Source organism: Protomyctophum parallelum, assembly GCF_964188405.1.
Source record: "Protomyctophum parallelum genome assembly, chromosome: 3".
NCBI classification, from domain to species: Eukaryota; Metazoa; Chordata; class Actinopteri; order Myctophiformes; family Myctophidae; genus Protomyctophum; species Protomyctophum parallelum.
In genome coordinates, this window is record NC_139698.1 from 30,348,094 (window position 1) to 30,360,673 (window position 12,580).

A 12,580-nucleotide genomic window follows, 5' to 3' on the forward strand; every position below is an offset into this window, starting at 1 on the left:
CAACAACGTCTGCATTATCGATGCCTGTTGAAAGTACAGTATGTGCTTGCGCCCACACAGGCCTACAGGCCTGAAGCCTTTATAGTCAGTGTATATAGGGTATTATGATGATGACGTTATGGCGCCAATGATAACAAAGCGGGGGCGTGTGTGAAGTTTGAAAGTGTCACATCGTCCTTTCTTATTGGCTGACACATATCCAGGCCTCTTACCGCAACAACCAATAGGAGAGACTCTTTGCGTAGAGCGTACCGATTGGGTAGACGCTCGGTGAGCGGCACAGCTGCTGGCCAATGAGGTGACAGAATACCCAGGGGGCGCGGTTCCAGGGAGGAGGTTGTGGCCGAGCTAACATGGAGGTTTAGGGGAGATACAGCACGAGCTGCCGTTCAGCCAGGAAGTCATCGTCGTTTTCACTTTGTTTTTTTATTTTTACAGTTTAAGTTTAGATTCTCTGGGTGGTTTGTTTTTCACTGTTTTTAAAAGATGGACATGAAGAAGAGGGTCACCGTGGAGCTGAGGAACAGGAAGCCCGCCGAGGTATTAATTCAACTCAAAACATTTATTTATTTATTTGCAGGGGAAATTTTTTAAGGTGTTTCGCCGAATTGTGTGACATGTGGAATCATGTTACTCGCCAGGGGGTCTTCGTTACATAAACGGTGTCAAACAACGTCACATAATGGACAGAACTGGTTCAGTGTTTAAGGTTTTTGTTTTGCAAGAAATATGTATTAGATTTGTATTACACTTCATGATGCGTGTCCAAAACGATCCTTTTATACAACTGTAAAAATTCACCTGGAGTCACAACATCATGTTGGTCACTGTTGTCTGTGTAATACTCAAGAAGGCTGCAGCCTGTCGTCGCTGGCGGGAAGCCTGTCTGGTGTCTGTCTGTCTTTCTGTCTTGTCTGTATGTCTGTCTGCGTGGTGACAGGTTTTAGTACTTGAGCACTTTAATTTATGTATGTCTGGTGAAGACACGCACGTGTTAAATAGCTGCTTGGTAGTATGGCAGCAGCTAACTAGTTTCACACCCAGATTCGTGGCCTGTCAAATGCTGTGTCTACAGGGGTCAGTGTTGACATGAAACCCCATCATGTTTTATTGTAATTAATTTGTCAGATTCAGCAGATTATTGCCAGTGGAATTATTTTAAATGCAAGATTAAATGGAAATGCCCTTTTTAAACATTTGATCACAGATGTTTTTTATCACATGATCTTGAGGCACCCAATACAATTTACTGTAAACTTGTGTCTACAAACTGCACAAATGTTAGCATAGAAACTCACCAGCTGGTAACTGCAGCAATGCAAATGAAGAAGCAAAGAAATATGTTTACCAAAACAACCACACATTTTTATTCATCACAGATTCTTTATACAGTCTACATTGACAGCTACACCACATACTCCCAGAAGGCTTTTCTTTGTAATGTGTGTTCAGCTAGTGAAAGCAGTAAAAAAAGACTTTATTATGTGTCTGTCCATAGAGTTAGACCATTCATTCATTCATTCATTCATTCATTCAACCTTTTATTTAAATTCTCTGAGAGATCATTGATGGAGACCCTCATTTACAATGATGCCAAGATTACATATTGTATATAAACAATAATAAAAAAAGAGAAACCGCAATACAAGAACAACAAAGAAATGAAAGAATAACAACAATTAGTTACAACAATCAGTGTAAGGGTAATGCATGGTTACTGTATGTTCCTAAAATGACCAATTGATGCTAGGATGTTAAGTTTAAGTTCTTCCAAGTTCAGATTTGGCAAAAGGAATCAGGAGGCCTAGCCAATCACTAAAGCGAGTTCCAATGCGACTATGTTTCTGATGTAACATGGATGAAATATATGATGGTAATTTTTCGACCAGCGCTTTATATATGAAGAGGTGCAAATGATTATTGCATCTTTCAGTCAGAGAAGATTAGCCCACATTATCATACAGGGTACACTAACAGTGATGATGAGTGTTGTAGTTGTCACCAGTAATAACAACTAAAATCATCGTATATATCTTCTCTGTCGGGTCACGTGGAAACCTCATGTCCAAAACTGTTGCTTTTCATGATTCAGATAAAGAAATGGCAAAAGTAGCAGATCTGCTACTTTTGGACGGTAATTTACAAGAAACACAAAGTTCAAATATGGGCCCGGGTGGTCGGGCGTGGCGGTCTGGGCACCTTGGCTGGTAATCCAGTCTGGCAAAGTGCCACGGGTTCGACTCCCGATCCCGTCGGCCTTTACTGCGTGTCACCCCCCCCCCCCCCCCCCCCCCCCCCCCCCCCCCCCCCACCCAATCTCTCTACCCATTTCCTGTCAGCCTACTTTCATCTATCCCTCTATCAATAAAAAAGGGAAAAAAGGCGAAAGCCAAAAAAAATATGCGGTTTCTACCCGACAGCAACAGTATATAAATTATATATGTACATGATTGGCTGCATACAATGATGTGAGTAGACAGATTGCCTGACACCCACACATCTGGCCTGACACCCACACAGCTGGCCCAGGCCAGGACAGAAACATGTGCATCGGCCTTCAGTCGCATAATACATTGTATACAGGACAATTGTATTGCCCAATTTGGAGGGTGTCAGAGATTATTCACATTAACAAAATACAATTTCAGCTAGGTATCTGTGTGCACGACTCTTGATGTGTGCCTACAGGGTCTGAACATTAACACCTGCCAGCGCCAACAGTCACAAATTGGGTTGATTTTCCTGTTCCTGCAGGATCAATCTGGCTGCATGCCATTTCCCCTCTCCACTTTCAGTTCAGTCGCTCAGTTTCCTGCTAAATTTCCCACAGCCTTCAGCTTCTATGTGATTAATTAATTTAATAGAAAATTGAAAAAAACTGTATTTTTGTTTGTTTTATCCCTTACTTATTGTGCTTCACTGGACATGATTATCTGCCGTGTCTGCCCCCAAAATGTCAGAATAATAAAATAACAACAAATAACAAATAATTGTAATTAGCTGGCATTGTATTTCACATTTTTCCATACTATTCTCATTGGAAAAAAGGAGTTAGATAGTAGTCGAACAGACAGACATTGATTATGTCACACAATACAGTCGGATATACTAGTGTCAAAAATGGTACAGTTGGAACTGAATCCATACTTAATTCACTGGTATGCTTCTTTTCTTACTAACAGAGTACAGAGGGTGAAAGTGAACACAACCCTCTCATCAGCATTAACTACTAATGTTGGTGCTCCCCAGGGTTGTGTGAGCTCAGCTGTACTCTTCACCCTTTATACTGACAGCTGTCCGTATTGAGGAATGCCTGTCTGAATGTCGCACTGACACACCAGACCAATACATTCTAAAATACTCAGATGATACAGTTTTGATTTCTCTCCTAGATAGTTCCAGTGATCCTGGACTGCACCAACACAGAGTAAATAAGGTGGTTGAATGGAGTGATAACAACGCTCTCATCATTAACACAAAAAAGACAGAAGAGATTGTTTTTGGTACACCACCAGAGATACACAGATCCCCCATTACTATTCATGGTGAACCGATCAACCAGGTATGTTCGTACAAATACCTAGGAGTAGTAATAGACAATCTTTTGTCATGGAAAGATCAGATTGATTCAGTGTGTAAGAAAACAAAGCAAAGAATCTACTTCCTTCGCCGTCTAAGATCCTTCGGTGCTAGTAGACGGATTCTTCTTTTGTTTTTCACTTCTGTTATTATGAGTGTTCTTCAGTACTGTAGTACCACCTGGTATGGATGTTTGTCTGCAGCCCTAAAGTCACAACTGCTGCAACAACTGAACATTTGTTCAAAGATTGTTGGACAACAACTTCAGAAACTTTATACATCCACGTATGATAACAGCATCCTAAGGTTAGCAAGGAATATCACCTCTAATACTAAGCATGTGTTGTATGGAGAATATAGGTTGCTACCTTCAGGAAGGAGATATGGTGTACCAGCATTCAATAAGGTCAGACTAAAGAGGTCCTTTGTCTACCAATCGACCTTGAGGCTTAATCAGGAAATGTAGTAGCCACAGGATAATCTAAGCGGTGGATATTGCTCATGTCTTTATGTATGTAAATTGTCCTGTTTGTGTTTTGTTATGTGTTTCTGCATACTTGGCTGCTGTGTCGCAAGACAAATTTCAGTGTGAACTGACAATAAAGTACTATATCATATCATATCATATCATGTCAAGGTTGGGTCTATATAATGTGTTACTTATAACCACATTCATAATCATAAATGCATTATAATGCACTTATTATAAGGCATTATAACACTCATTATAAATGTTTATAATTATTCATAATTTATAACAGACATGTGAGCTTATATTGCATTATGACCAGCACTTATCATACTATAATTAACCGAATGTCTGAGTGTGTGTCTGTGTGTGTGTGTGTGTGTGTGTCTGTCAGAAACAGTGCCATAACTCCTTACTGCCTGCACCAATCACTCCCACTTTTCACACAGGCATTGACCATATGCATATGGAGGGCGTAACGATTGACACATTAATGATTATTAATTAATTTATTAGTCAATTACAAACGCACCCGGGCGCAGTACCCTTCACGGCCACAAGGCGGGGCAAATATCTCACAACGGGTAAGGACTAGTACTTATAACTAAGCATTGTTATAAGTTGTCCTATAATTATAGGACCTATATGATCATACAACAGTGATTATAATGCATTATAGACCCGACTATTATGGCCCGCCCTTATCAACCAGTGCCTCCTGGCTCTGTGATAAATCCCCCTCTTCTGTATTACTCCTCACAGAAAGCTGCCTGACAGTGCCTGTCATTCCACCTTGCACCAGGAAATGAAATGGGCTCTACAGGATTTTCTCTTTTGTTAATCTGTGTATACTGTATATAAATAAATATTCCCTATCAAATCTCTTAATTACACCAACAGGCTTTCACCGTCACTCATAACTTCGTCCTCTTGGCTACTGTAGTGTAAATGGCAATCAATATCTGTGATACATCATAATCTCGCCCTAGATATATCACCGATATATGTTTTCAGATTTTAGAACAAATTAAATGTTATGGTTTCTGGCCATGTCATGTTGTCTTTAGTATGCATGTTTCTGTATATATGTTAGACCAGGGGTTCCCCAACCTTTCAGCTTGGGACCCAAAAGGGAAATTTTATATCTCCCTAGGACTCCAACTCGTGAAAAATGCAGCTCTACAAGCTCACAACGTGTTGCTATGCGACATGTGCACTTTTTTCACTATTTTCACTAGGCTACTACTTAAGTTTATTTATTTTTTCATATATGAAGTTCGTTTGAAATATCTTTGAATGAAAATGTTAGATTTATACATTTATTTTCCTCCATTAATCTTTATAATTAAACTGGATATTTATTCGTAACACATAAAAACGTGTCCGTGACTCACTGTCTAAAACTCAAGACAAACTCTGAGTGCTATGATAATTTTCTGGGGACTAAATGGTGTAATGCAGTACAATGTAGATTATATATAGATCTAATTGGAGATTTTTTATTTTCAGATAGTGGAGATGGTTGTGGATAATTGCCCTTCGACAGACGGTGAGGTCGAAGGATTGACGGACGAGTACACAGACCTTCAGCTGCTCAGTATGGTCAATGCAGGACTCAATTCCCTGGCCAAACTACCCAAACTGCCCAAACTACGCAAGGTAACACATACACACACGCACTACAAGGGACATCACTAGTATCAATATTATATCCATATCATATTAGGCTGGATATTGTCTGTGATTTTGGATATTGTACTATTGTGATATGGCATAAGTGTTATATAAATATATACTTCTATATATTTCTTTAAATATAAATATCGGATCGGGAAAAATCGGTATCGGCAGATACTCGAAAACAAATGATTGGAATCGGATCGGGAGCAAAATAACGTGATTGGGACATCCCTACACACTACACTCACCCATCTTTCACTTTAGTCCCATCCCGCTTTTGGAGATTCCGAGACCACCGATTATTACAGATGTTTTGACCTATGAAAAAGTGCAAAATCTTATCGATTTAAAAAGTAATCTTAAGACTCACCTCTTCAGACTCTACCGTAGCACCATAGTGCTTGCGACGATTTGGAGATATATACAGGCATTTGAATGCGGACCATTAAATGCAAGTGAGGCTGCGTGTTAAGGTTGTCTGTGGATTTTATGAATCTTTAATCAAGGAATATCATTTACAAGAATTACTACTGGATCCATTTGAACACTGTTGTTGAAAAGTAACAGTTTTGGACAAACCTTTTATCTTCAAAAATGTTACTTTTGAGGATTAAAATTCAAAAGTAGCAGATCTACAAGCTTAAAACGCGTCACTTGTTTATCTGCTACTTTTGATATCTTTTTGATAATTTGAATCTTTTTGTTTGACGCTGTAGCATGATCAAGTAGGGCGTTAATTTACTGGAAAAAACCCCACACCATTTTAGAATATGGAGATGCAAGGTTTCTGCCCGACCGCGGCGATATGTTGATTATGATGTGTTCTGTTGTATTGAAAGTATTTTGTTGTTTGTATGTTAACAGTTGGAGCTGAGCGACAACACCATCACCGGAGGTCTGGAGACTCTGGTAGAGAAATGTCCCGACCTCACCTACCTGAACCTGGGGGGGAACAAGGTCAAGGAGCTCAGCGCCGTGAAACCACTGGTAACCAACCAATCCCTGATCAACATCTTTTACTGGCCATTCACTCAGAAATGACCTCGTTAGAGTCAGACGTACTGTATTTATAGTCCTGACTCCTGGTAGGATAGAAACCAATGGTCCTGGAGGTTCCTGTGGAGCGGGGTGAGATACCACTAAATATATAAAGATATGTTATACTGGGGGGGGTTAAAATAGTGAAAATAGCTCATCTACAAGTATACAGTAAGCTTGCTTAAGCTTGTAGATGCTCTCTTTTTAAAGTATTTGAAAATATCATAACATTTTTCAACACAAATTATTATGACGATTTTATTTAAAGAAAAATGCAATTAGACAATTATGTAATAATTGTGTGTCCCTGCAGCAAAACCTGAAAAACCTTCGGAGTCTGGACATGTACAGCTGTGAGGTGTCCACTCTGGAGGACTACAGAGACAGCGTGTTTGAACTCCTGCCCCAGCTCGTCTTCCTGGACGGATACGACCAGGAGGACAACGAGGCTCCTGACTCTGACGAGGACAATGGTGAGGCACATTTAAGATTTTGTCCTGTCCGAATGATCGCGTTCGTGATCAGTTCAGGGGGTTCCAGGGCGTCCCAACTTGCATTTGAGCCACTTCATGTTTGATGAGTTTTTTTTTAAGTATTGCCCCCCCACAGGGCAACTTAAGTGATGAGCATAGGCCCTAGGGTAGGCGGTCCTCTGCCTTGACGGCGTTGGGATAAACTAAACGTGTTCAGCATGAAAGGTGCGTTACAGGAAAATGGCAGTGTGACAGCGGCCTAATGGGTGTGTGTGTGTGTGTGTGTTTCATGGCGATGATGCAGGACCCCACGGACGAAACGACGATGACGACGATGATGAAGATGATGAGGATGACGAGGAGGAGGGTTCTGAGGAGGAGGAAGAGGAGGTCGGTCTGTCCTACCTGCTGAAAGAGGGGATACAGGTGAGACAGTGCTCTCAGCATGACCCACGTGTTTCATGTTGTCAAATCGTTCAGTAGTTGGGGTTGATTGAAAATCCCATCCTGGTCGAACGTGGAAGTCGAACGACATGGGAGCGGAGAAGATGCAATTTCATAAAATCCTGTAACATGGGAGCGGATGGGAGCTGTTTCTTTGCGATCACGTGATTTCCTGGTAGAATGTTTCAATGAGAGTCAAACGGTGACTCATAGTTAGCGAAGAGCGCCATCTAGCGTAAACGCCGAAAACACACAACATGGCAGTGTTCGCTTTGGATTGACATGCATCCAAATATGTTCTCGGCAGAGAATGAGTTTTAAAACTGATCCACATAAAGCCACACTGTTTCTGTGTGTGCGTGTTGAGAGCTAATCTCAACCTGCTGGCCCGATCTCCACAAAAAAAAAAGTATGTAGGATTTTAAGATTTTAAAATGATGAATGGTGTCATTTTAATTTGATCAGGATGAAGAGGACGATGATGACTATGTAGAAGAAGAAGAAGATGAGGAAGAAGATGGAGTTGGTTGGTAGACCTTTTACTTGCACTGATTACTGCTGCTAATATTATTATTCCAATCCAACTGTTATTACTGCTGCTAATATTAATATTCCAATACAACTGTTATTACTGCTGCTAATATTAATATTCCTAGTACAACTGTTAATGCTATTTGTGTTACTGCTGCTAATATTATTATTCCAATACAACTGTTATTACTGCTGCTAATATTAATATTCCAATACAACTGCTGCTAATATTAATATTCCTAGTAGTACAACTGTTATATTGTATTACTTGCTATTTGTATTACTCCTGATAATATTAATACTTTTATAGGTCTACTGTAAATCACCATATTTCAATACTCCTGTTGAGGTACTGTTATAATACCAGCACATAGCTGTGGTCTGAAGTGTGTGTGTGTGTGTGTGTGTGTGTGTGTGTGTGTGTGTGTGTGTGTGTGTGTGTGTGTTTCAGATGAAGAGGATCAAGGGGCTGCAGTGCAGGGCGAAAAGAGGAAGAGAGACGCTGAGGATGAAGGTGACGATGATGAAGATGATGAGTGATTCATTTAATACCCACCACGCCTCCCCTACTCGGCCTGTCTGTCATTCAGGCTGTCTGTCAGTCGGTCAGTCTCTCTGTCTGTCATTCAGGCTGTCTGTCAGTCGGTCAGTCTCTCTGTCTGCCTGTCTTTCAGAATGTCAGACAGTCAGCGTCGAGCCTGATTCATATTTTGTCGCGCTATGGCTTCTCGTGCCGAGAATAGCAGACCTTGTAGGCAGTGTCTGCTATTCTCTGACCATTTTCGTTAAGAGACACCTTCGCACGACTAAGCAAAAATTAGGCTTCCGGATGTCTGTCTGTCTGTCTGGCAGTCAGTCTGTTTCCTATCTGCTAAACCTCGCCTCTCTTCTTTTTGACTGAAGCCTTGTACTAGTGCCGTTGCTTCTAGTAGAACCACTAGAGTGCTACCGGTTGGAAATTTTATTTAAAGCTCCACTATTATAGATATATTTTAATAAATTATTTAAAAATAATAATTGGAGTTTACAAAATGTAATTGAACCTGCTGTGCATAAGTTAGGTTCCTTATGCTGCACTCACACACTGGCAGATGCAAAAGATACGAAGATAAAAAGCTACACAGAATATTTATCTTTGTAGCTGTTGAAACCAACACAACTTTTTGTAGCATTGCAGGTTTTGTAGCAGCTATAAACATCAGCTGTAGCTTTGTATCTTCATGTTTCTGGCTTCCAATGAAAAAAGAACAGTAGCCTGTATCTTTGTAGTTGCCCATGTGAACGCAGCGATAGTTAAACATGGAGCTACGTTTGAGGCGTTTTGGTTTAGCAGCATTTACAGTAGCTGTCAGATGTTCAATTCTCACATTGTGAAGTTGTTCCGTCATCTCCATCCCGGGAATTCAACTAGCAACCAACCTCTCCCCCACAACCCTCCCCACACACACACTTTTTCTAGTCCCGTTTAAAGCCCTGTTTCTATGACGACATGTAAATAGAAGTGGTGTCATCTTTTCTGTGTAGGATTTTTTCCCCCTGTTTTCTTCTGATATGGTTTTAGTAAATTGTTCAGTTGTTTTGGGGTTGTGTGTTGTTATAAATATCTGAGTGTTTGTTTTTTTTAAATAAAAAAAGAGAACTGAATTCCGATTTTGTGTCCAAAAAACTATTACTTTTCAGGATTCAAATTCAAAAATAGCAAATGTAGCAGATCCACTTGTGGATCTTCTACTTTTGTGTGATGCTGTAGTATGATCAAGTAGTAGGGACACAAAAAACACAAATTAAGTGCTGACGATATATTTTCAATGTGAAAATAACTATAATATAACAGGATATGTACTCACCATCCATAAAAATGGGTCTGCCGACCCACTATTTGGGAAACACTGGTTTAGCCACTGTACAAATGACATGTCGGATCCATCAGCAAAAAATACAATCTGTTGTGACCGTGTGAGTCAGGCCTAGGGCCTCACTCAGACCTTCACAACAGATTGTTGTATAGCTGATGCATGAGACTTGTTTACTGATGCAAGCTCGCAATGCATTTCCAATGGGAGTCACATGGTTTGACAACATTTTTGTTTTATGAGGGGGAGGGGGGCAGTCGAAACACAGCCGAAAGCTGTACAACAAAAATGTTGTGTCAAACCATGTGACTTCCATTGGAAATGCATTGGGGCGGCCATGACACTTACCCTTTGTTTACATCTAGCATCCAACAATGTTGTATGCTAGATGTGAAGATGTGAGTGAGGCCTAGGTTTTAAAAAGGTCCTAAAAAAAGGTCTTACTGTAATAACTGTATGTTTGTTTACTGTTGAGCAATAAAACAATGCACATTCAAATCATCCCCAAATCCACAGTTTGAAAACCAATATCCTACACAATGCTGCCAGGAATCAGTAGTGACTATAGTGAGCTGTGAGTGTAGACCTGCATGTCAAGCCAGCAGCTTCCATGGTTACGCTTGTCTGTGTAAGCTATCTGTCCTGACCATAGGTCCACTGACCCACACTTTGGTCCTGGCATGTCGAACCAATGCTCCCTCGGACCATAGTATGCCTCCCCTGGCTACCTGAGCTGCATTGTGTTGGCAGACTTGGCACAGGACGAACGTGCGCGTCTGACACCTGGTGGGCGTTTATTCTGGACAGGATCAAAGGAGCACACATCTTCCACACAAACTATTCTCCACAGCAAGGCTCCCCTAATGCCAACGGAAATAAAAGCCTTGGTACCGAGGTTAAGGCTCCCCTGTAAGAAAAGAAGAGAGTGACATCCACAGAGTGGGATGCCTACATTTCACAAATTCATAGTGTTCTCTTTAGTATAGGCTGTAATATATATACTGAAATAGCAATGTGACAAGTTGTGTTATTTTAATAAACTAAGCTAAAACTAATTCAGAACAGTAATTAAAAACAAAAATTAAGTCAGACCTTCATGGAACAACTGTCCTACATTGGTTGTCAGATCAAATTAAACCATTGTTGCTGTGGAATCACTTTAAATCCTACTCCAAAATAGCAATACATTATGTACTATATCGGTATGTGAGCATGGGTTTTTAAACCCTGCTCATAACCACTCCAGTGGTTCTCAAAATGAGGTCTGGGGCCCTTCAGGAGTCCTTGGTGGTGTTCCAGGGGGTCCCCAGCTAACCACTTTGTCCATATATATGTTGGCTATTAAATAATGGCAGATATGGAAGCTCACAGTACTGTGTCACTTAGTCTGCACATTTTGGGAAAATATCGAATATTCTTTTGAAACATAAATCTTCTCTTCTGGGGGTCCCTGTCACAATATACATGGCCAAATACATATATATTTGGGGGTCCTTACCGTCCTTGACTTGAAAACGTTTGAGAACCACTGATCTACATGATCTCAACTAGACTGGCGTGTAGTTACACGGTCTGACCACAGGGTGGCACTGTACACTAAGCAAAACTGAGACAGACTGCTCTGCCGAAAATAGCTCAGTCAAAAAAGCTCACAGTCAAAACATGTCACATTCCGCACCAGTTGTGAGCTTGTAGATCTGCTATTTATACAGCTACTGTAGTTTTGATGTTTTATTTGAAATGTCAAAATTTCTAGACATTTCAAATAAAATAAACTAGGCCTAAGAAATCCCAACTCTGTAAATTATTTGATGATCTGTCAGTTAAAACACTGTCAGTAAACATATTTACGAGACCACTGACATTTAATAGATTAATCCTCTCTCTCACACACACACACACACACACACACACACACACACAAATGCTTCACACAGCCGACCCCCCACCTCTCCATCTGTTGACCAACTAATCCTCCTACCATATATGGTCATAGTGGGCTGTGAAGGGTGGGGCTCAGCAACAACACACATAGCCTACACCACACCATGCATTGATGCAACTGGGCACTGTGTGTGTGTGTGTGTGTGTGTGTGTGTGTGTGTGTGCGTGCGTGCGTCGAACTGATGTGTCCTGTAGACAGACAGACACCATGTCACAGAGCTGAGTGGCATCAAACCAAAGTTTAGTCATGACATCTACATGTGTTTGACCTCTGACCCCTGGCCATTAAGGCATTGCATCCATTAGGCCTATGTGCGTTTTTACTTTTAGAGATGCTCCAATTTTGATATTGTAATGTATCGTTAAACCCAATTAACAGCTATAGGGTGTGTGTGTGTGTGTGTGTGTGTGTGTGTGTGTCTTTCTCACTCTCACACACGATACAATACAATATTATTGAAGCATCTATAAAAGTAAAAACCCATACTTATAGTCAGTAATAATAAGCAATATCAAAAATAGCATCACGCCACCCCATGATGTCGTACAGTCAACTCATCACCAGCCAC

At 40.7% G+C, this 12,580-nt stretch overlaps 1 protein-coding gene across 2 annotated transcripts; it reads left to right on the plus strand.

Moving 5' to 3' along the window:
• The first annotated feature begins 335 nt into the window (after window positions 1-335).
• Window positions 336-9,858, plus strand: LOC310856795 (acidic leucine-rich nuclear phosphoprotein 32 family member D-like). Of its 2 annotated transcripts, XR_014569099.1 has the most exons (8): window positions 336-540; window positions 5,558-5,707; window positions 6,593-6,715; window positions 7,080-7,239; window positions 7,544-7,665; window positions 8,149-8,209; window positions 8,666-8,804; window positions 8,845-9,858. XR_014569099.1 is itself a non-coding variant. In XM_083762277.1 (7 exons), exons 1-7 carry the CDS (start codon window positions 487-489, stop codon window positions 8,752-8,754), a joined length of 759 nt encoding a protein of 252 aa, XP_083618403.1. In that variant the 5' UTR covers window positions 336-486; the 3' UTR covers window positions 8,755-9,858. The 2 variants fall into 2 exon arrangements, 1 of the variants encoding a protein (XP_083618403.1); XM_083762277.1 differs by having other exon boundaries at window positions 8,666-9,858.
• Window positions 9,859-12,580: the final 2,722 nt, after the last annotated feature.